The sequence below is a fragment of the Hyperoodon ampullatus genome (genome assembly GCF_949752795.1).
Source record: "Hyperoodon ampullatus genome assembly, chromosome: 7".
NCBI classification, from domain to species: Eukaryota; Metazoa; Chordata; class Mammalia; order Artiodactyla; family Ziphiidae; genus Hyperoodon; species Hyperoodon ampullatus.
In genome coordinates, this window is record NC_136920.1 from 58194379 (window position 1) to 58218329 (window position 23951).

The 23951-nt window shown below is 38.1% G+C and overlaps 1 protein-coding gene across 1 annotated transcript in view; it reads right to left on the bottom strand.

The window, feature by feature from the left end:
- The window catches only part of POLD3 (DNA polymerase delta 3, accessory subunit), a 38049-nt gene extending 14409 nt beyond the window's left edge, over positions 1-23640 (bottom strand). The window contains exons 1-7 of the mRNA XM_079708191.1: positions 23591-23640; positions 15226-15328; positions 11039-11078; positions 9373-9505; positions 4535-4799; positions 3372-3444; positions 345-510 (exon numbers count right to left, since the gene is read on the bottom strand). Coding sequence (XP_079564317.1) covers positions 345-510; positions 3372-3444; positions 4535-4799; positions 9373-9505; positions 11039-11078; positions 15226-15327 — 779 coding nt within the window. The 5' untranslated portion in view covers position 15328; positions 23591-23640. The remainder of the gene's footprint in view (positions 1-344; positions 511-3371; positions 3445-4534; positions 4800-9372; positions 9506-11038; positions 11079-15225; positions 15329-23590) is intronic.
- Positions 23641-23951: the final 311 nt, after the last annotated feature.

Genomic DNA, 23951 nt, shown 5'->3' on the forward strand with positions numbered 1-23951 from the left:
AATCTGAGGTGAAAAACAGACACAGAGACATACAATCAGGCACACTTATGCCATGTCCACAAATATAAAATGAAGTAAAGGAGAAGACAATCAATTTAAATCAATGGGGCCCAAAAAACTGGCCTTGGGCTCTAAATCATCTGAACTGGCTGATTCAAGTTCTGCTTCACTAGAAAAGCTATGGAGCTTCTCTCTTCATTTTGGTTATACAGCTGTATCCCTAAGGCTATCCCTAGTAGGATTTAGTGCTCAGCTGAAAACTGCCTGCTTGTCAATAAGCCCAAAAAGACCTTCTCACCCCCAGCAGAGACACTCTTCCCCCACAAGTAACAAAAATTTCCTACCTTTTTTTTTCCTTCTGCTGCATCTTAACAGGCTCTGCTTTTTTGCTAGATTTCTTCAGGCCCACAGGGGCTGCCAGCTTTGGTTCAGTGACAGACAGTGGAGGTTGCTCCACTTTTTTTTCTTCTTTCACTGCTTGTTCTGAATCCAAATTGACTTTAATTTTATCTGTAAATAAAGTATAGCAGACGACATATAACCCCATCATGCAATATTAATCTATCATTCCTTTGACAGTTTACTAAGTGCCAGGTAATATATTAGGAACAGGGGCTAAAGGGATAAAAAACAGTCCCTGTCCTAACAGAGCTCATGGTCTAGTCAGAGAACATTTCTCCATTCCAACTACCACTTTAGCTATAACTGTTTTCATTTCTGCCTCCTGCTAATCCCTTATTATATCACAGCCCCCAAGCCAAATGATAGTAAACGTAGCACTTAGAAAAAAAATGAATACAACTTTATGAAGTACCAACATTCTCATTTGTTAGATGAGGAAATTAAGAGTCAGAGGGATTAAAAGATGTTTCCCAAGAGTATGCAGCTTATGAATTCTGAAAACAGAAAAGCGTCTCCTTTGTATACGCAAAAAAATATGAAACACCTTTTTAAGCAAAGAATAACAGATGATGACTTTTTAATTTTGTCACCAATGCTGTAATTTTTTGAAATATATAAAGCATTAAGGTTTTTGTTACTGAAACAGAATTCACATAATAAAATTTACCCTTTTCAAGTGTACAATTCCGTGGTTTTTAATTGCAACAACACCACCATCCAATTTTAGAACATTTCATCACCCCTAAAAGAAACCCTGTACCCATTAGCCATCACTCTCCAACCCATCCCTTAACAACCACTAATATACTTTCTGTCTCTATAGATTTGCCTATTCTGAACACTTTGTGTAAATGGAATCATATAACATGTGGCCTTCTGTGTTTGGCTTCATTTATTTTGCATAACATTTCAAGGTTCATCCATGTTGTAGCATGTATCAGTATTTCATTCCTTTTCATGGCTGAAAAATATTCCATCATATGGATATATCACATATCATTTAACCATTCATCACATGATAGACCTTTTTGGTTATTATGAATAATGCTGCTATGAACATTTGTACAAGTTTTTGTGTGGACACACAGTTTTAATTCACTTGAGGAGATACCTAGGAGTGGAAGTGCTGGGTAAATATGTTTAATTTTTTGAAGCACTGCCACACTGTTTTCAAAGTGAGCACATCATTTTACATTCCCTACAGCAATGTATGAGGGTTCAATTTCTCCACATTCTTGCTAACACTTGTTATTGTCTGGCATCAAGTTTTAAATGGTTCAAATACCAACAATCAACTCTTCATCCAGCTCTCAAGCTTCATTTTCATTGCACTGATCTTGTCATGTGTCAAATACAATAAAATCATTCATAATTTTACTCTAAACATTAAGCCTTGAAAAAAACATCTGTTAAATAAATCAGCTTTGTAAGCCATTCTTTTAATTAAGTGAATATTTCATTCCTTTATTTTAACCAGGTTTCCCCCCTCCCTCTATTACATTCTATCATAATATCCTGTTACTCTCTGCCTAGCTATTATAATCATTAAGTATTTTATTTTTTCTGTATTTGTCTTTCTATTCCAGTAGAATATAAGGGCCATGAGGACATTTTCTGCATTGTATCACTAGTGCATAATAGTGCCAAGCATGTAGTAGGTGCTCAATAAATATTTGCTAAATAAATACATGAATAAATAAATGTATACTTCTGTTTGACTTTTACAACTTGCAGTCATGTTTTATGTATTTTAGAAATAATAGTAATTTTTAAATTCACTGGCTTTTAAGGTTACAAACATATTAAAAACAACAACAAATAAAGATGTGGGCCTCATCAAAGTTGCCAAGAAACCACACAATCTGATTGGGTATAATGGACTAGCACCAGCCGTGCAGGCCAGTGACATTAGCATGACATATTTTCACAGAAGTAGGGAGCCCTCCTTATGCACTGTGCCTGCAGTAACACAATCATGCCTCCCAATAACCTGAGAGTAGCAAATTTTCAATATTGTTTCAGAACATAAAAATGTTCTCTGATAGCTTTTATGGCAAATAAAAAAACTACTACCCCAATCTGTCCCCTAACTACCATTTTGACCATCACAGAAAAGCAGATTTCTGACTAATTTTGCTTGCATAGGCATGTAACAAAACTGCTTCCCACAAAATCTTTGTAAAGTGCTATGCTCCAAGAAGTGTGCCATAATTATCCTGCAACTCCTGCATTCTTCCTGGTATTCTGGCCACACACCCCCAAGGGATGTGTACTTGATATGAGAAGTACAAAAATATGTGGTTATTGGTTCTTTCTATATGAAAAAATCCTCATCTAAATATATATTTTTTAAATAAAGGAGACTTGCTTTCTCAAAAAGTAAATATTTATAAATGGCCATTATAAATAAACTTCCCTTTTATTTTATTTTATTATTATTTTTTTTCTGCGTTACGCGGGCCTCTCACTGTTGTGGCCTCTCCCGTTGCGGAGCACAGGCTCCGGACGCGCAGGCTCAGCGGCCATGGCTCACGGGCCCAGCCGCTCTGCGGCATGTGGGATCTTCCCGGACCGGGGAACGAACCCGTGTCCCCTGCATCAGCAGGCGGACTCTCAACCACTGCACCACCAGGGAGGCCCTTCCCTTTTATTTTAAACACCCATTTTCAAGAACACTATGAAACAAATATTTAATTCTCTTTTCAAGGCAGGAAGTAAAAATAGAAATAAGTAAACTACCCTCCAGGATATCTCGACTGAACCCAGCTCACCCATAAAATCTACCGTTCCAGTTGGTTATGTTCATCAACATATAGGTCTGTATACTACAAGTTTATGTTAGGATGTGGGAATGCCACATGGTAGTGTGTTAGATGGGTAAAAACTGGACAAGGTGGCTTTCACCTCAGATATAATGTTATTATATTAACATTCATATATTAGTCAAAGGAAGGTAAGAACATGCTTACTCATAGCAGCTTTTCCAAAAAAATTGCTTATCGCATTCCCTTTCCCTGGTGCCTTGTTGCCTACCGAAGATGCCTAAAAGCATAGAAAAAGAAAACACACATGATTTTTTTTTCTAGTGTTTAGGCCGTTCTTCAAGTAGCAGTCAAAAAATCTCTTCAATAGCAGAGCACACTCTCATGATCATACAGTCTCTATATTATCAGGCCAAAACGTGTAGGCACTAGATATAAGAACAAATCCAGACCAGATAGTATTTGGTGTTAATTGCCAAAGCTTAGTTTCCCCCGGTTTTTATAAAATTATTACCCATGAATATGTCTAAACTTTTTTAGAGTACATTTAAAAACTACTTAGTTTGACAGAATTAAAACACATCAGAGGCAACATGGTACAAAATGGGGAAAAAGCTCCAAAACTTTACATTTGTAATCATCCTAAGCAGAACTGAATGCTGGTTCCACCACGTAATAGCAATATGACATCCAAATTACTTAACAAGATGATAATATCTCCCTCACAGAAGCGATAAGAGGATTTAAGCAAAGACCAAACTATTGGCACTCAGTAGGAGTCCTATAATTGTCAGTGCTTTCCCTCTCCCTCTCCTCTCCTTTCCCAAAGTGGAAGCTTTAAAATGACAATAATGGTAATAATAATAATGGCAATAATTACGCTTTTCTAGATTATTTTTAATAGTATCTTATGAGACTTTTCTTAAGTCAACTCACTTAAGTTAGTTCAGATGACTGAACAATAAAAAACTAAGGAAAGGGATGAAAGAAAAAAACAAGAAAAATTCATTAAATAGAATGAGAATGTTAAATACACTGGCAAAGCCCAAAATATAGATGTTCCCAAATAACATACTGCTAATATACAATTCTTTGCATTATTTCAACTGGGTCTCACAATAATCTTGTGATGTGTACAGGGCAGGCATTACATTTTACAGGAGAATCTGAGGCTTGGTGAGAAGCATTATCGAAAGAAAAAGGACTACTTCAGGTGAGAATATCAAGAATTAAAGGATTTACACTAAAGCAGAAAAAACAGAACTAAATATCAGAACCTTAAATAATTAAACTACTACCACTGGAATTATTAAATGCTTTTCCAGTTACCCATTCTGAGCTATAAAAGCATATTTTTAAAGAAGACTTACATTCGTTACTTCTTTAGCCTCTGTTTTGGTTTCCTTGTTGGCATCTTGGGTTTTAGAAGCAGCTTTAGAAGCAAACATGCCCATGATTCCTTTGGGCTGCTGGGAACTCCGTTTGGGGATAGGTGGGCCATGACCATTGGTGGTCAACTCATTACTGGCTTGTGTCTCAGGTGATACTGGAAGATCTGACTGCTCAAACTTTTCAGAAGATGAGGATTCAGCAGGAGCTCTAGGGATGGCAGCTGCACACTGGATGGCACTAAACCTGAGGACAGAAATGTTACATTAAATTAATTGATGTCAACATCAAACCTTATTTTTAATCTCTTGCTTCTTCCCCACAATACTTTCTAACCCTAATACTATAAAATTAGAAAATTTTAGAACTAGAATGGATTTTAGAAATTAGTTTGTGCAACAAGTACTGGAGAGGAGTGAGTGAAGTCCTAGATTATACATCTCGTTAGTAATAAAACTAAGATTGGAAGGTGTCTTCTACCAAGCCATATGGGTATTCTTGCTTTTTTGAAAAAAGCATCCTAATTCAAAATAGTAAGAATACACCAAACAATAATAAAACATTAGTAATTTCACCATCTTTGGTAAACCAAATGGTTATCTCTTGTTTTTAAAGACCTTCAACATATAGGGCTAGCAATACCATAAATACTGACTGAATCAAAATTAAGAGCTTTAAATATTAACAAATTTCCTGGCAACTCTCCTGGTCAGAGTGGATCATGCTTTAAAACATGGAATAAGCTGGGAACAGAGCCACTGGCTTCTATAACCTGTGGTCCTTTAAAGTCACTTATTTAATAATTTATAATAATCCCAACTAAGAGCACCAGACAAGTATGCCCATAGCCAAGTGAAGAAATTTGGAACAATTTGCATGATGTATTAAAGGGAACATTCATCTCTTCTTCTCTAATCATTGTAGATGTGCCTGTTTCACAAAAATCCATAATGTAATGTCCTACATTGTGAATGGGTAACTGATCCAGCCTTGTCAAACAGTTGTACCTAAAGCAAAGTTTTCCAACATTTCCTAACAAAGAAGAACATTTTATTTCCCTCAGTCTTTTGCTTATTGAGGGTAGGTAAGAGCTCCTTGAAGGTAAGTATATTATTCACCTTTTGTATTTCAGGCACCCAGTACAAGACCTGGCACAGAGAAATACAGGTTGAAAGAAAGATTATTTAAGTCACTGAAAGTGAGGCTTCTGGCTTCTCTCCTTTCTTTAGTGTATCATCTCAACTTAGGGTGGGAGAAGATGGAGGTTAAGAAACTATGTGGTGATAGCAATTATCTTACAGATCAACCAGGCACAACTCTGAGATTAACTGGCCTAAGATAAAAAATCCCTGATAATATCACTTAATTTCTGAAGTAACTTTAGGCTGAACAGCCCTGAGCTAGAGTCCACAGCTCCAAAAACCTTCCATTGATTTATTACAGTCCACATAGAAAACCCCACATTAACACAAATATTTTGTGCATCAGAGTTAAGAACAGACGGAAATCATTTCCTTTCACTCACCACTCTTCCTCTCTGGCCCTGCAGTGCTTCCATGTACAGGGAAAGAGAGCAATGTTTTATTTCATTGTCAACATCTAAAGTTGGCCCCGAGACAACTCTTTCTCCATTCGGTCTACATTCCACACCTTAGGGTCAGGACCAGGAATTGGCAATGAGGAAGAGACCAGGTTAGGCTGGGAACATGTCCGAACAGAGAAGAATCTGCTCAATCTAAAATTTCAACTTTCTTCCTGTCACAACACTTCTTAAAACACATGAAACAATGTGTCAGATCTCAGTTGGCCCATGATTCTCAGGACCAAATACAAACTTCTTTACTGGAGATAAATTCCTCTCATTTCTACCGAGGATACTTTAAGTATTTAAGTAAAGTTTCATTAAAGTGCTTCCTACTATCACATTTCTACTTGCCATGTTTATTTTAGCGGTCCCTATGCAAATTTCATTTTGGACTTCTGAGTCACTTTTATTCTTGTTTGCTTACTTACTAGATACAACAGAATTGATTTTTAGAGTTTGACATACCACTAGATTTTAATACAGATTATTTTTGAAACCTAATAATACAACTTACATAAACATATCTAGGTGTTAATGTTTTCTTATAATCCTTCCCTAAAAGATACCAGACATAAATTACTCTTTAGCTGTATATTCATTATTTATCTAATAAATATTTGTATGCCTATTATACTCAAGGTTTTGAACTGAAGAAAAAAAAAGAACCAATGTCTAGCATTAATTCACTCAACAATTATTTACTGAATGCTTACCATTTGCCAGGCACCATTTTGGGTATACAGTGGTTAACAAAATAGACATGATCCCTATGCGCATGGAACTTACAGAAATTGTTTTTGGCAATCCTATACCTATTTCTCCTCAAGGACCCAACTTTATCAGTTATCCCATCCCCCCCAGTATCTTCAACCATTTCTCCTTTTTATAGCTCTTTCCTAATAATACAAGTTCAAGGCATTCTCAACTTTAAAAATGTATATATATCCTCCCTGAGCCTCAATTCCTCTGTAGCAGGTTACCTCTCTTTTTCCTTCATCTTACTGTCAAATTTCCTGGAAAGTTGTCCCTATCTGCTGTCTCACTTCTTTATATCCCGATCTACCCAGCTGACCAGAAGCTGGTTGCTCCACTGAAACTGCTCTTACCAAGGCCATCACTTTTCAGTTCCTGTTTTACTCAGCTTCTCAGCAAGGTTTGATATTGTCAACCAGTCCCTCCTTCTTGAAACTCTCTTCTTAGTTTTTAGAACTCCAGACACTCTCATGATTTTCCTCTTATCTCTGGTTGCTCCCTCTTAGGTCCCTCTTTTCTGCCCACCCCTTAAAAAACAGCTGTCACTTAAATAGTGCTTACTGTGTGCCAAGCACTGTTCTAAGTGTTTTACATATATTAACTCATTTAATCCTCTACAACCCTGAGGCTGATACTAATTTTATTAGTTTCATTTCACTGATGAGGAAATTCAAGCAGAGAGGTTAAATAATTTGCCCAAGGGGTTACACAGCTAGTAATTGTGGCTGGAGTTTAATAACCTTCTGTCCTTCTTTCAGTCTATGCATTCTCTCTGCATGACTGTATCTACTGCTGTAGCCCAATTAATTATCTATTTTCTCTGATTCCAAAATCTCTATCTTTACCCTCAGATTTCTCTCCTTAGCTCTAGACTCCCCTATGTATTGCAAAGGACACATCCACTTGGACTCCCCACAGGGTACTAAAACTCAACATGTCCAAAGCCAATTCATCATTTTTCCCTTCTCCCAAAGCCTGCTCCTCCTCATATATTCCTCTTCTTAGTGATGGTACCATTATCCATCCAGCAATTCAAGCCAGAAACACGGCCATCATCCTTAACACCATGAACCCCACCCCCATCCCCACCACACACACTCTCCTGGTCCCTAACCACTACCACACCATCCAGGTTTTGATGGTATGACCCTTTAACCTCTGTACCTCTCCATTTCCAACACCACTACTATACTTCAGATAACTGTCATCTCCACCCTGAATCACTGCAACATTTCTCCTTCCTGATGACTTGCCTTCAGATTATTCCCTTCAGATCCATTTTCACCATCACAGTCAGAGTGATATTTTTATGATGCAATTCTGATCATTTCAATCATCTGCTTCAAAATCTTCAGTGGCTCACCTGTGCCCTTGGAATAAAGCCTAAACTCTTTATCCTAGTAGTCAAGCATAGAGTCTGATTCCTTGCATCATTATTTTCTGCCTCTCACTCCAATTTCCAGCCATAGAAAACTACTGTGGTTCTGCACAAGCACCACGTGTTCTCTCAGCCTTGTCCTTACTCTCCCACTTTCCTCTGACTGGCTACTTCTACTAGGCCTTCAGGCCTCAACTTCAATGCCGTACCCTTCAAGAAGCCACCTCTGTCTTACCTCCTCACTCCACCCCAACCAAAAAGGGGGGATGAGTGTCCCCCAACATCCTCCCACACTCTTATTCATATTGTAGCACTGTCACACTATACTGTAATTGCCTCCCATAGGATCATCAGTTCCATAAGCAGGTACTGGGCCATATTCACTCTATAGTATGTGGCATGTCACACGTACTCATCAGATCTTTGTTGAATTAATTCAAATTATCCTGCTTAGTACCTATCAAAGTAGTAGGTGTTCACTATATGTCTGGGGATCTGGCCTGAACCTTCGATACAAAGTAGGCATTTGACCAAAGCTCAAAAGAGTTTAAGTAACTTGTCCAAAGCTACTGGGCCATGAGCAACAAAGCCAAAAATCAAGCCCATGACCATCAATTTCCAAAACATATGTGCATTATAGTCCACCTCCTCCCTGTGCTGTGAAAGATACAAAAGATGAACAAGATCTGATCCTGGCTGTGGAAGATCAACTGATTTTGGATGGAAGGTAGAGGAATATTAAATTAGGAATCGTTTTTTGAAGGATAACATTTGAACTGGCTCTTGACAGATGGGTAGGATTTAGACAAGCAGAGACCGGGGTAAAAGATTAATGAGGGGGCCCAACAAACAACATTTCTGGTAGTAGTGACAGGATAAATACATGAGAAATAGATTTATGGGGAGTCTACTGAGGTTTTCAGTATGGGTTGTGGCTGCTATTTTTCACCTTATGATGTACTAATAAAACCAGGCATGTGTCTTACTGCAAGATAAATGGGGTTTTACTAGACTTGGCATTCACTCTTAAGAGGCAGCCACTGTGTAAACATCTTACAAAATCAATTCGTAAAGAAGCCCACAAGAAACATTAAGGAGCTCACTTGCTGCAGTTCTGCAAGTTGCTTTTAAGGATGTCATAGTCGGTATTGAACAGAGGCCCACTGTCCTTTAGCATGGCTTTCTGGATGCTGTACACATGTACACTGGCAGTCACAGCTAGCTTGGACTTCACTGCTACAAGTCAACAGGAAAAGCAGTCTGTTAATACACAAACTTCATAGCATGTGGGGAGTTTAACAAGAAACCCTTCTGCATTAAAACCATTTGTAATCTGTGGTGGTCCAAAAAGCTCTAAAAGGCCAAACAGTCTTATACACAGTATGATATCAACTCTTCTGTCTGTGACAAGGACATTACGAAAGGTAGGTGGTGGTGAGTCAGTTCTAAGTACAGTACTGTGAATGTATCACTCATCCAGTGGACACTCAGTAAATATTAATGAATAATTGATGATACTATTATGTGGTTTTTTTTTCTCCCCAGTCAGGGAAGAATCTTATACTCTAGCATATAAACATAGCAACTGAGGAATAAGTAATTTCTGAGAAGTCTCGCTTACATAATTCAATTTTAGTTTACAAAAAGAAACTCTATATAACAAAAATACTACTAACCAGATGAGTCTGCAGAGGAAATACAGAAAAGAACATCACAAGAACAAATTTTAGGTTCCATGAAGGAAGGGACCATGCCTAACTTGTTCCAAGTCTCTAGTGCCTAGCACAGAGCTTGACACAGGGTAGATACTCACTATGTATCTACTGAATGAATAAATCTACCACTGTGGGAATTCAGAAAGAAAATATTGGACATTTCCACCATTTTGAATACCTCAAAGTTAATTTATAAGAAAACAACTCCACTGGTAGGCATCTTTATATACAAAGTACAACAGTGCAGGTTTTGTCTTGAAACATAATCCAAGATCATGTGGCTGACTATTACAAAATTCCTTTGAACTGGGTATTAAAAAATAGAACAGTAGCATTAATAGTTTTGAAATGGGTAGACGAATTTAATTTAGAAGTTATACTAAGTTCTTCTGACTTCAGAAAAGCATTCTTTAATTTTCTTCCTAAAAAAACTGTTATGGAATACAACACAATATTTAGAGACCATTGTCTTTTGACAGTTGATGAGGTGTTCCATATGGTATTCATAATAGTTTTTTACATGTCTGTCACAGTTTTGAAATCCCGTGATAAAAGCGCTTTATAAATGTCAGCAGCCATTGGCCTTAAAAATGGGAAATTAGTGTAGTATCATATTTTAACATGTTTCAGAAATTACTCATAAAAAGAATACATGGCTCTCCAGTAAAACAGCTAAACATATATGAGATGTTAATGACACTGATGCCATAAGAGAAGAAACTTGGGCTTCCCTGGTGGCACAGTGGTTGAGAATCTGCCTGCCAATGCAGGGGACACGGGTTCGAGCCCTGGTCTGGGAAATCCCACATGCCGCAGAGCAACTAGGCCCGTGAGCCACAACTACTGAGCCTGCGCGTCTGGAGCTTGTGCTCCACAACAAGAGAGGCCGCGACAGTGAGAGGCCCGCGCACGGCGATGAAGAGTGGCCCCCACTCGCCGCAATTAGAGAAAGCCCACGCACAGAAACTAAGACCCAACACAGCCAAAAATAAATAAATAATTTTTTTTTTTTTTTAAAAAGAGGAAAAACTTGCTAAATCGCTATAATACTTACCTTCCAATTTATCTTCTCTCACTACTGCAACCTTGTGGCACTGTAACAAAATAACACTTCATTGGTATTTAAAGTATTACAACTTGCAATTTTAACGTTTCCTTGCCAAAAATTCATTTGCACTTGGATGTGAAATCAGCAACATTAGGTACCCCTGAAAATGTATGTTACAGTTTAATAAAGTCAGACTCATTTTTAACTTGCTTACTTTGAAACTTCTCAATCAGGTTAAGGAAAGTGAGAGAGTGTAGATATCAGTACCAAAAAAACCCCCAAAACTCAAAAAAACACAGCAGCTCAAACTAGTGTGAGGAAAAGAGGACTTTTTACTAAGTAATGTAATGAGAATTACTGTATAATCATATGGAACCAGATAAAAATTGGATCTCTCACACCATACAAAAAAAATAAATTCTAAATGGATCAGAGATCTAAATGTAAAGAATGAAACATATATATATATATATATAATATGCACAGGAAGAAAATATGGGTGAATTCTTCTATAAACTAATATAACCTGAGAATGAGGAAAAGTTTCTTGACTATAATTCAAAATCCAGAAGTAACTGAAATAATCCATAAAAGCTAAAAAATCATTTTTGGATGATGAAAAAAAAAACTTTAAGCAATGTAAAAAGACAAATGGTAAAGTGGGGAAAATATCTGCAACTTACATCACAAAGGGTTAATATACAGCTTCTAAAATAGAGAAAATAAAGACTAACTATCCTTTTGAAAATCGGCAAGAGGTATGAAGAAACAGTTCACAGAAGAGAAATGCAGATGACCCTGAAACAGGACCACATGTGCTGTGTAGAAACAGATGCTCTCCTACATTGCTGGTAGGAATGAAAAATGGAGAAGTATTTGGCAATACCCAACAAAGCTTATATATATATATCCTACTTCTAGGAATGTAACCCTAAAACACACTGGCAAAATATACAAAACACATACAGTGAGCTATTCACTGCAGTACTATATGTGATAGCCAAAGATTGTAAATAACTCAAATAACTATTAATAAGGGACTGCTGAATAAACTAAGGTATATCTATCAATGTAGGATCATGTGGCTGTAATAAGGAATGAGAAACATTTCTATAACTGCAACAGAGTGATGCTCGGGATAACTTAGAAACCTTAAACTGTTTTCAGTCATCATATGGTTAGTAAAATTGTTGGGTCTGCTTTTCTAAATCTCATACATTTGGCTAAAGCAAATAAATATTTATTTTAATGTTAGGAACAACCAAAATTCACAACATAAGAAAAAAGAACAATATAAAATCAAGTAAGTTTTTAAAAAATGTAATTGTAAATTTGAACTGGGAACTTGGCGTGTCTTCATAATGCATTTTCTCTTAAAAAAAGCATTCTTGAAAATGTCATGTTCTGCAAAATTGTACAATAAAAATTACAGAGCTTATGAGAAAAAGAGCATTAGGAACTAATCACTCAAACCTATGTAATAGGAGCCCTAAAAACAATAATTGGTACTCTCAGGAGAAAATATCGCAGCCCAGACAGTTCAGTGTGACTAAACACTGCCTTAGGGGATATTAGAAATGCATAAAAACAACGCAGTGGAAATGCCAGTGCTAAAATAACGTAGACCAGAGTAGAGCTATGGTTCAGGGGGATCCTATTAAGGGGGACACAGGAGTTGAGTTCAGCATCCATAAACCCAGAGCCTGGCTGGGGGCAAGCTCCTTGAGCTTTTTATCAGTTAAAGAAAAAGGGAAAACATAGCTAGTTGATGAGAGAAAGGTCTTCTTTATAGAAACATTCCAGCCAATAAATCCAGAAGCAATGACAGAATTAGAACATCACTATTTTGTAACTCCTAGTGAATTAATGATCTAGGCAATGATAAAAATCAATCTCAGCTAAAATCATTAGATGAAAAGCTAATGGGGGACCTAATAAAGAATGGATCAAGCTAATAACCTCTAAAAGAATCAACCAAACATTTCCTTTAAATTTTCAAAAAATTCTCTGGAAGACTCTCCAAGATGAGATTAGAAGGAGGCTTTTACTTTCTATGTATTATCAAGCATTTTTTACAATAATGATCATTGGAAAAATAGAAATTATTCGTATGTTTAAAAACCCATACAAAGCCTATGTATCTCTTTTTCTTTCTAGAAACACTTAAATTGGGCTTCCCTCGTGCGTGGCTCAGTGGTTGAGAGTCCTCCTGCCGATGCAGGGGACACGGGTTTGTGCCCCGGTCCGGGAAGATCCCACATGCCGCAGAGCGGCTGGGCCCGTGAGCCATGGCCACTGAGCCTGTGCATCCGGAGCCTGTGCTCCGCAACGGGAGAGGCCACAACAGTGAGAGGCCCAAGTACCGCAAAAAAAAAAAAACTTAAAAAAGAAATGAGAAAGAATAAGAACAAAACCTGACATTATGCTTAATAATCTGCCTTTTCTTAGCCTGGCTCTCTTAAAAGAAAAAAGCATGGATAAGCATCCACACTTGGTCAGTAATTAATTCTACAGGGTTCCAAAGGGCAGGGCTCTAAAATTCTCACAACCACTTCAACCACAGGAACCCTACTCTTAATATATTTTATATTTTAGGATTCCAAGATTTCATTTGATAAAGTGTTCTGCTGCTTTAAAAAAAGGTGGGCAAAAAAAAAAAAAAAAAGCTGGGCAGAATTTAAATGCTCTCTTAAACTTAGAAACAGAAGGCTTTATACAAGCAAACCACAGCACAGAAGTTTTTAATTCATCTTGGGTTACACATCTTTTTGAAAAATGGTCTCAAAAACATGCACTGAGGAACACAATTTGAATGTATTTTCAAGGGTTCACCCAAGAATTCCTTGAACCCTAAAGACCATGCAAGAATCTGAAATTAAGAACCTCTGTCATATGAGTTAAAATAAAAATCTACAACTTTATCTTAAAACATAAATTCTTAACCTTGGACCCTTGTTCAAAAGATCTGTGAACACTGAAAATTTCATGAATATGTCAACATATGCATTTTTCTTTCAGATTCTCAAGGAATCAGTGACCAAAAAAAGAACAGAAACCACTGCTTTAAAGGTACACAGTGATTCCCAGGTAAAGAATTGACTATGACTAAATGGAAGGCTTTGACTAAACTCAAGAAAGAGACAGAGGGAGCTGATTAACCCTGGAAACAAAAGAAGACATTCAGATGCAAACTTTGGCAGAATCCATTCAAGGGCCATACAGGGAGAGGATTCTGGTCAGGTTTATTTCTGAGAGCAAATGAATCAGGTGTGCTTAACCTGGTTTCAGATATATAATGACATCTGATTCCATCTACACTTGCAAATATCTTAACATCTGGCTTGCCAAACAGCTTACCAACAAGAACAGAAAATACTAGTCAGAGAATATAAGGATCTGATACCCCTAGCAGTTTTGTTTCTCCTTGTAAATTACTAAATCACCATTCCAGTTTTGAATCTCACATGCTTGGGACTCTATTGATACAAGACAAATCCAGTCAGTATTTTGATAAATCTGGCTTCTGAATTTATGAATCTTAGGGAAAGTCAAAAGGGAAGAGGAAAACATGTATCAGTGGATCTCTGAGAAGGAGTCTTGATCCTTGGGCTAAATTCTCTAGGGCTGGTGGCTATGGGAGCAAAAGAACCTTCAGGTAAGAGGTTTGGGAAGTAAGAACAGAGGAGGTGTGCCTCATTTGGGGAGGAAGCAAAAGAGGAGGAATTATCAAAGTTCCAAGCATCAGTCTAGTACGGGAGAAGGCATGGAGTTATCTCAGCAGAGCTTCTGGGACGAAAGCTCAGATTAAAATCAAGTTCACTTAAAAAAAAAAAATTGTACTTGCTGAACACCAGAGTTTGTGGCTTGACATTTGAATGGGCTGAAAATTAACCACCATTGTCCCCAATATACCTTCAAATGGAAGAAAGAGGAATAAGAGAAGCAGTTCCGAATGTCTTGTTGCCTAGGAAAATTGCACAATAATGACAGTCTCTGTATCACAGCCGAGATATTACCCAAACTCCTCAAGAGTTTTAGGTTTAGTCTAAAAATCCAAAATAATCACCATCTTCAAGTAGCTTCTTAAAATTTCCATAATACTGAATCTTGTTGGTTTTGCCCTGTGTTGTGTTATATAACACTATTTATAGCTCAAACACATTTAAACTCATAATAAGATTCTGAGAACTTACGGAATGTCCATTCTGAATGAGATTGCCAGACACTAAATAAGTGACATGCAGTTGGGCTCCTGAATTTTCCTTTCGCTTCCTTTCAACATAATCATACAGCATCCTGTTACAAACAAAAGGCACAAGTAAGTCATTAGTAAAAGTTTACCTCATCAACTCTTAATTCATGACTTAAAAGTTAGATATATTAAATCTGACAGTCCATCAAATATTCTGCAGAATATTTTTGCTCTGTCCATGGACAGAGAGTTAAAAAAAGATGAATGGAACATAGGGGTTGGGGTCAACTTGTATTGAGCTGGCACAGTGACCAAGCAACTGAAATAAAAGAAATCTAATAATTGGTCAAGTGGGACTGAGCCTGCACTAAAAGAGGCAAAGACATATAATGGACAGAATAATCAATCAAGGATAAGTTCAGTCACTATCTAGCCATTTGATCCTGGATAAATTAATTAGTTTTTTCTAGGCCTCTTTCTATCCTGAGGTATAATTTGGGAGGGCTGTACAAGATTGGCAATTCTCTGTTAATCTGGGATTCCTGTGGCCATCCATAACCCTCCATCCCAGACTTCCATGGTGGTCCAGCAGTTAAGACTTCGTGCTTCCAATGCAGGGGGTGCAGGTTCAATCCCTGGTCGGGGAACTAAGGTCCCACATGCCTTGCGGCACGGCCAAAAAAAAAAGAAAAAAGATAGAAAGAAAAAAAAAGAACATAAGCCTCCATCCCTCAAAACTGTAAGCAAAATGTAGGTGTTTTTTTGCAGGGAAAGAGGGGAGAGGGTGGAGATGGTTCAAGGTTTTTAACAGATTTGCAAAAGGATTACTCCAGAACATTAAGAACCATTATGTAGATGATCGTAAGTGTATAGCTCTGAAGTTCCAATTTTATGATCATTCAGAATCAATGCTGTTTCAAAACTGCAAATGTAACAGCTTACTCACTGTCCAGTATTCATTAACCTGAGACTGCCAAACACTCAATATAGAAATAATGTTGCTTTTATAACATTCCCTAAATTCATTCTTATCCTTATGATCCACTTAATATCAGAAGCTGATTCCCCTCAATAACTTACAGTTTAACAAAAACATCAACCAAGAGACATGATTTGTGTCGTTTATTTCAAGAAACATTTCCCGAGCCTCTATGACATGTCATACTTCTGGCAAGAATAAGGGAAACTCAACCTACACTGTTGACTACTCTCTTAGCTTCCTTGATCCAATGCCTCATTGAGTTTCCTGCCACCTCTCTAACTGCCTCTGATCCATTTCCTGCACAGACTTGACTACCTACTCCTTTTCTGTACTGCTGGGGCTGTCTTCAGCTATCTTTTCTCTATATATATTAGAGTAACCAATGATCTGGGTTTGCCTGGATCTGAGGGGTTTCCTGACATGGACTTTTAGTTCTAAAACCAACAGTCCAGGGCACACCAGGATGACTGGTCACCTTACTAAATCTCCTTGATCCATTTCATTCATTCCCATGGTTTCATTTATTCCCAACAACAACATCATCTGCTCAAACCACCTAAGCCAGAAATCTGGGAGTCGTTATCCCTCACTTTTCCCAGTCCAGTGAGTTGCCAAATCTTGTCAGTTTTCCATCCCAAGTAATTCTTGACTCCATGCCCTCCAAATCTCTTGACTGGACTATTTCAATTCCAAGTGTCAATGTCTTCCTCACACCACCTTCCCATTCATTATCCACAAGGCTGCCAAGGTGAAGTTTTAAAAATGCAAATTAAGTCATTCGGTCAGCAAAACCTTAATAAGTGGCTACTTCATGCTCTATGCCTTGGGGACAGAGCAGAGAACAAAGCAATCAAAGTTTCTACCCATTCAGAGTTTGCACTGCAGAAAAGAGAGATACAATAAACAAGCAAGTAAATATATGTCAGATGGTAGTAAATCTATGGGGGGAGAAAAAGATTAGGAGAATAGAGAGTGCCTGAGAAGTTTTGTTATTTTATATAAGATGATTAGGGAAGGACTCCTTCCCTGCAGGAAGTTACAGAGCCGCCAATGTGAATATCTCAAGGAAGAATGTTCCAGGCAGAAAGTACAGCAAATCCAAAGGTTCTGAGGCAAGAATGTAAGCAAGGTGCAAGGAACGGAAAAGAGGTGAGTGTGCTGAATAAGGAAGAAGGGAACAAGAGAGCCAAGCACCAGACATGTAGGGCTTTATGGCTCTATGTAGGAAGGAAGTCCTCAGATGGTTTAGAGCAGAAACAACATGACCTCACCTTTTAGGAGGATTCCTGACTGCTGTGTGGAGAATATACTGTTAAGGGGCAAGGAAGACCACTTACAAGGCTATTGCAATCATCTAGGCTAGAGATGATGGTGGCTCAGACTACAGTGGTAGCAATGGAGCCAGTAATCAGTGGATGAATTCTGGGGACATCTTAAAGGGAGAAACAACAGGATTTGCTGATGGACTGACTGTGGGGTATGAGAGAAAAAGAAATCAAGGATGACTGATTAAGTAACTCAAAGAACAAAGCTGTCATTCACTGAGATAGAGAAAAGTAGGAGAAGGAGGCGATGTGGGAGAAATGAGGAGTTAAGTTTTGGGGCATGTTAAATCTGAGATACCTATAAGTCATTAAGTGCTGTTAAAAAGTAGCTGATTATTCTTAGCTGAAGTGTTATTCCTTGTTCAAAAGTTTTCAGTAGCACCCCATCCCCTAAGGAGCAACTCCACAGGTCTATCAGTGACATGTAAGACCTTTCTTGTTCCGACCCCTGTATCTCTCACCATTCTCCCACACGCACACAATTTTCAGCCTTATGGAACATTCTGCAGCTCCCCTGGCTCTTCTGTACGCCCCTCCTTCTGCCTAGAATGCTCTTCTCAGACCTCATCCACCTAATTCCTCATCAAAATAGCAGCTCAGTTATCACCTCCTATGTGAAGCCTTCCTTAACACCACTAGGCCAGCAGGGCACCCTTGCCATCTAAGTTCTAACAGGACCTATCCCATATCTGTTATTATAGTTACCACACCATATTCCAATTACTTAGTTTATGTATCTGACATCCCCACTAGACTATACACATCTTGAGGAAAAAAATCAACATTTTTGTTGATTCCTCTATCTTGTTCTCTTTAGTGTGTCCTTCCATGCAGCAATTATGTTAGGAAAGATGAGGAAGACAGAGTCATGAACATTTTGGTCTATTTATGCTCGTTAGGACCATGCTAGCAGAAGAAATGGTAGGAAGGGACCATGACCAAGATGCTTTTTTTTTTTTTGCGGTATGCAGCCTCTCACTGTTGCGGCCTCTCCCGTTGCGGAGCACAGGCTCCAGACGCACAGGCTCAGTGGCCATGGCTCACGGGCCCAGCCGCTCCGCAGCATGTGGGATCTTCCCAGACCGGGGCACGAACCCGTGTCCCCTGCATCAGCGGGTGAACTCCCAACCACTGCGCCACCAGGGAAGCCTGCCCAAGATGCTTTGAGCTTGCTGGCGAAACACGATGTATTTTATCAACAATTCAGTCTTGCTTGTATCATCATAGTCATTGTCCTCTGTGCACTTATCTCCCCTAAATCAGGCCCAGTTCTCTTTTATATTAACAAGATGGTCAAAACTGCACAAACTCTTAAAAATTTTCTGCATACCTTTTGAATCTCTAAGACATGTTCATCTAATTTGATTATGCCAAACACCTTATCAACAAAACATGCAAAGTATTCTTAAATATGAGTAACAATGCATATGACTTCTGACAAGATGCACTTCCTACACACATGATTAACTATACCTTCGCATCTTCTCATCCCTCCTGATCAGTTCCACTCATAATTTTCCCATAGGACGAATACAGTGTATACCTATATTGTCTTCCCTAATCTAATTCCTTCACAGCATTTTTATAACCTGAAATTATCTTGTTTCAGTCAATGATGGGAAGGGTCTTGTCTGTCAAGTTTGCTGTTTTATGACAGAGCCTAAAATAATGCTAAAAACTGAAAAAATATTTCTTTATTGCATCCAAGCAAATAGTAACAACCATGCCCAGTCACTGCCCTCAGTGCCAACAGTGAAACTTTAAATGCTCTCACTATAGTTAAAAGAAAAAAGGGTGACAGGACACTCTAAGCCTCAGTTTTCTCATCCGTTAAAAATGGTTGATAGGTACCTCCCTGGTGGCGCAGTGGTTAAGAATCCGTCTGCCAATGCAGGGGACATGGGTTCAAGCCCCGGTCCGGGAAGATCCCACATGCCACGGAGCAACTAAGCTCGTGCGCCACAACTACTGAGCCTGCGCTCTAAAGCCAATGAGCCACAACTACTGAAGCCTGCACACCTACAGCCCATGCTCAGCAACAAGAGAAGCAACCACAATGAGAAGCCTGCACACCGCAACGAAGAGCAGCCCCCGCTCGCAACAGCTAGAGAAAGCCCACGTGCAGCAATGAAGACCCAATGCAGCCAAAAATAAATAAATAAAATAAATTTTAAAATAGAAAATAATTTATTGCTCAAAAATGCTAACTATCATCTGAGCCTTCAGCAAGTCATAATCTTTTTGTTGGTAGAGGGTTTGAAACATGATGAGAATTACCAAAATGTGACACAGAGACAACAAATAAGCAAATGCTATTGAAAAACTGGCACCCAGACTTTGTCAACACAGGGTTGCCACAAACCTTCAATTTGTAAAAACAAAAACAAACAAAAAAATGCAGTATCTGCAAAGTGCAGTAAAGTGAAGCACAACAAACTGAGGTAAGCCTATACACATTTTAGGGCTTCACTTATAAATAAGTTTGAACCAACACAGTGTATTCTTATTGTGAGGACCAAAGCATTTTTAGTATAACAAACACAAGATACGTAGAAATGTTAAATAAAGTGATAATTATTGATTTAAGAGCTAAAACTACAGAACTCTCAGAAGAAGACACAGAAGTACATCTTCATGATTTACTTGGGTTAGGCAAAGCCTTCTTAGATACTATATAAAAAGCAAAGGTAACAAAAGAAAAAAAAACTGGACTCCATCATCAATAATAAGAACTCTTGCGCTTCAAAGGGCACCATCAAGAAAGTGCAAAGAAATCATTATCTGATCAGGGACTTGTCTCTAGAATATATAATGAACTCTTACAACTCAATAATAGAAAGACAAATACAATGGAAAAAATGGGCAAAGGATCTGAATAGGTATTTCTCCAAAGAAGATACACAAATGACTAATAAGCACATGAAAAGATGATCAGTGTCATTAGCCATTACAAAAATGCAAATCAAAACCATAATGATACTGCTTCACACCCACCAGGATGGCTAAAATTTAAAAAGACAGATAACAGAAAGAGTTGACAAGAATGCTGAGAAATCAGAACCCTCATACCTTGGTGGTGGGATTGTAAAATAGTGTAGCCACTTTGAAAAATAGTTCCTCAGCTCCTCAAAATGTTACATATGACCCAGAAATTCCAATCTTAGGTGTATACTAAGAGAACTGAAAACACATGTCCACACAAAAACTTGTACACAAATGTTCATAGTAGCATTATTCATAACACGCCAAATGTGGAAGCAACCTAAATGTCCATCAGCTGATGAATGGATAAACGAAATGCTATATATCCATGTTATAGGTTGAATTGTGTCCCCCCCAAAAAAGATATGTTGAAGTCCTAACCACCAGTACCTCAGAGTATGACCTTATTTGGAAATAGGGTCTTTGCAGATGTAATAAGTTAACATGAAGTCATACTGGAGTAGAGTGGACTCCTCATCTACTATGACTGGTATCCTTGTTTTTTTTTTTAATGGTATCAACTGCTTTTTATTGAGCACATATGAAGTACTTTCCATAAAATTCAATCTGCACCCTGACCTTAGAAGCTACATGTGTTTTTATTATTCCCATTTTTCAAACAGAGACAGAAGCTCAGAACCTAAGAGCGGTGACTCAAGTGGGTAACTCAGCTAAATGAGTGGATTCTGATTCTGGATGCATGGCCTCCAAAGCCAGTGTTTGTAATCCTAAGGCTCCTGTGCCTTGAACTCTGCTCTGCTGGCATTGGCTAGAGGGAGCCAGGATGAGCCCTCTAAGGGTTAGGCCTTCCAAACAGGAGCCACCAAGCCTGGTGTCTCATCTGTCTCCCAGTCTAGCCTGACTGGTATCCTTATAAGATGGCTATGTGAAGATACAGACACACAAGGAGAATGCCATGTGCTATGAAGGCAGATACTGGGGTTATGCAGCTACAAGCCAAAGAATGCCAAACATTGCTAGCAAACCACCAGAAGCTTGGAAGAATCAAAGAAGAATTTTTCTCTACAGGTTTCAGAAGGAGCATGGCCCTGCCAACATCTTAATTTTAGACTTCTAGCCTCCAGAACTGACACAATAAATTTCTGTTGTTTTAAGCCACCCAGTTTGTAGTATTCTGTTATGGCAGCCCTAGAGAACTAATATACTATATAATGGAATATTATTCAACCATAAAAAGGAATGAACTACTGATACATGCTACAACATGGACAAACCTTGAAAATATTATGCTCAGTGAAGGAAACCAGACACACAAGATTACTTATTATTAGTAAGTAATTTTAAGTATTAATAAGTATTAATAATTACTTATGATTCCATTTATATGAAATGTCCAGGATAGGCAAATCTATAGATGGAGAGTGTATTAGTGGTTGCCTAGTGCTTGGGGGGTGGGGGAGAAGAGTGATGAGGGACTACTAACGGATACAGGGTTTCTTTTGAGGGGTGATTAAAATGTTCTGAAATGAATTATAGTGCTAACTGCACAACTCTGTAAATATATTAAAAATCATTGAATTGTACATTTTAAATGGGTGAATTGTATGGTATATGAAATATATGTAAATAAAGCTGTTTTAAAAAAAATAATAATTATGAAAGAAAGTAACAGGATGCATGTCAGAGAGAGAGGAGTAGGGACACCTGAAATAGAGCATTAGGGAAGAGTTGCTGTATGAAGTAATGTGTGAAATTTGAGCTGAAACCTGAACAATGAGGACAGCCGTGAGAAGAGCATTCCAGGCAAAGGGAATAGTACAAATTTCCTTGAGTGAGAATGGGCTTGGCACATCTGAGGAACAGAAAGACAAATATGGCTAGAGTATAAGTGACGTAGAGAGTGGTATGGGATGAAACTGGTAGACAGGCAGGGGCTAGACAGTGTATTAATTCCATAAAAATTATAGGAAATAATTCCATAAAAATTATAGCTACAGTAAAATTGCAGGCAACTTTATTTCATCTCCAGTCCTCAATATGCATCTTTAATCTCAATAGGCTTATATAGTAACAGTTACCTCATTTCATATTTAAACATCTATAACCATAACAAATAATTACTCTTATGGGTGTCTAATCCTAAAGTTACCTAAACCTGTTAGGTTTGGGCCAGGACTGGTCTCAGCAATGGCAATCTCAAATAGTCAAAATCAGTCCGAACCCATCCCTTGGCCAAGAGTTTCAGGTCTTGAAGGCATAAACATCACAGTCAAAATTAAACTCCTAGATCTGCCAAACAACAACCCAAATCAACCCATTCTAGAGATCAGGGATTTTTTTTAAGACTCACAGAATGTTACTATGACTCAAGGAATAGGGAAAAACCAAACCACCTTTAGGAATAAAGCAAACAAAATGAGTATTTAACTCAATATATGTGCTCTCAGCCTGTTCACCAATTCCTACCCATTGGACATAGACAACACCTGCACATTTTCAGGTGAAGAAATTCCAAAGTTAATTCAAAAGCCTGTGCCTTCCATTTTGGCCCCAAGTTGGACTACAAGTTTCAGCAAGGGAAGGTGACAGGGCAAAATTCAAGAAGGGCAATGCTCTGTGTCATCCTGAACACTCCCTTTTTAGTTTCACTTAAATAGTTCTACCCTGTCTTATATTGTTACACAGCCTGTGTCAAACACCTGTTGACCTCATTATGGAAGTTATTTCAATAACACCCAGAGATGGGCCTAAGGAGCACATGTGAAAATGTAATGAAGATGTTTAAGATAGCAGACATATAAATCTGAGATGTAAACAGAATTGGCTAGCCCATTTAATAAATCAGAAATAACAAAGTGATGTTAACCAGAGGGCAAGGCTACAAATAAATCCAGTAAACATATCACCACACAATTGTATACAAGTCCACCTATCTCCTAAATAATAGACAAAAGCATTAAAGGTAGTAAAAGGTATTCTTTCCCATTCCCCCTCAGGGTGGGTGGGGTGTGGGTTCTAACCTAGAGACTATCTGTAAAGCTAACAGAGCAAAAGAAAACAAACAAATAAAACCAAAAATTCCAATCAGATTAAAATTAGTAATAAATTGTACTTACTGTTTGGCCTGATTAACATGAACTCCTAGTGTATAGCTCAGCCATTTGTATGTCACCTGCAAGAAGAAGGAGTTTTTTTTAATGTTTTATTAGATGACTCCAGAGTGCAGGTCAGTCCCAAGGGCTCCTAAAGATTCTTACTCTTAGATGATTAAGCCTTACAAATTACATTAGATGCCACCCCAGTTTTGCCAAGAACAATCCACCTAGGCAGGTAGGACTCAGATATTTATCTTACAAGTACTAAGAAGTTTGTATCACAGATTAATGCAAGAATCTAAAAAGAAAGGCTGAATATACATAGAAAAAAAATCTCATTTTTCTCACACTCCTAGTTTTACTAAGGCCTTTTTTTTTTTCA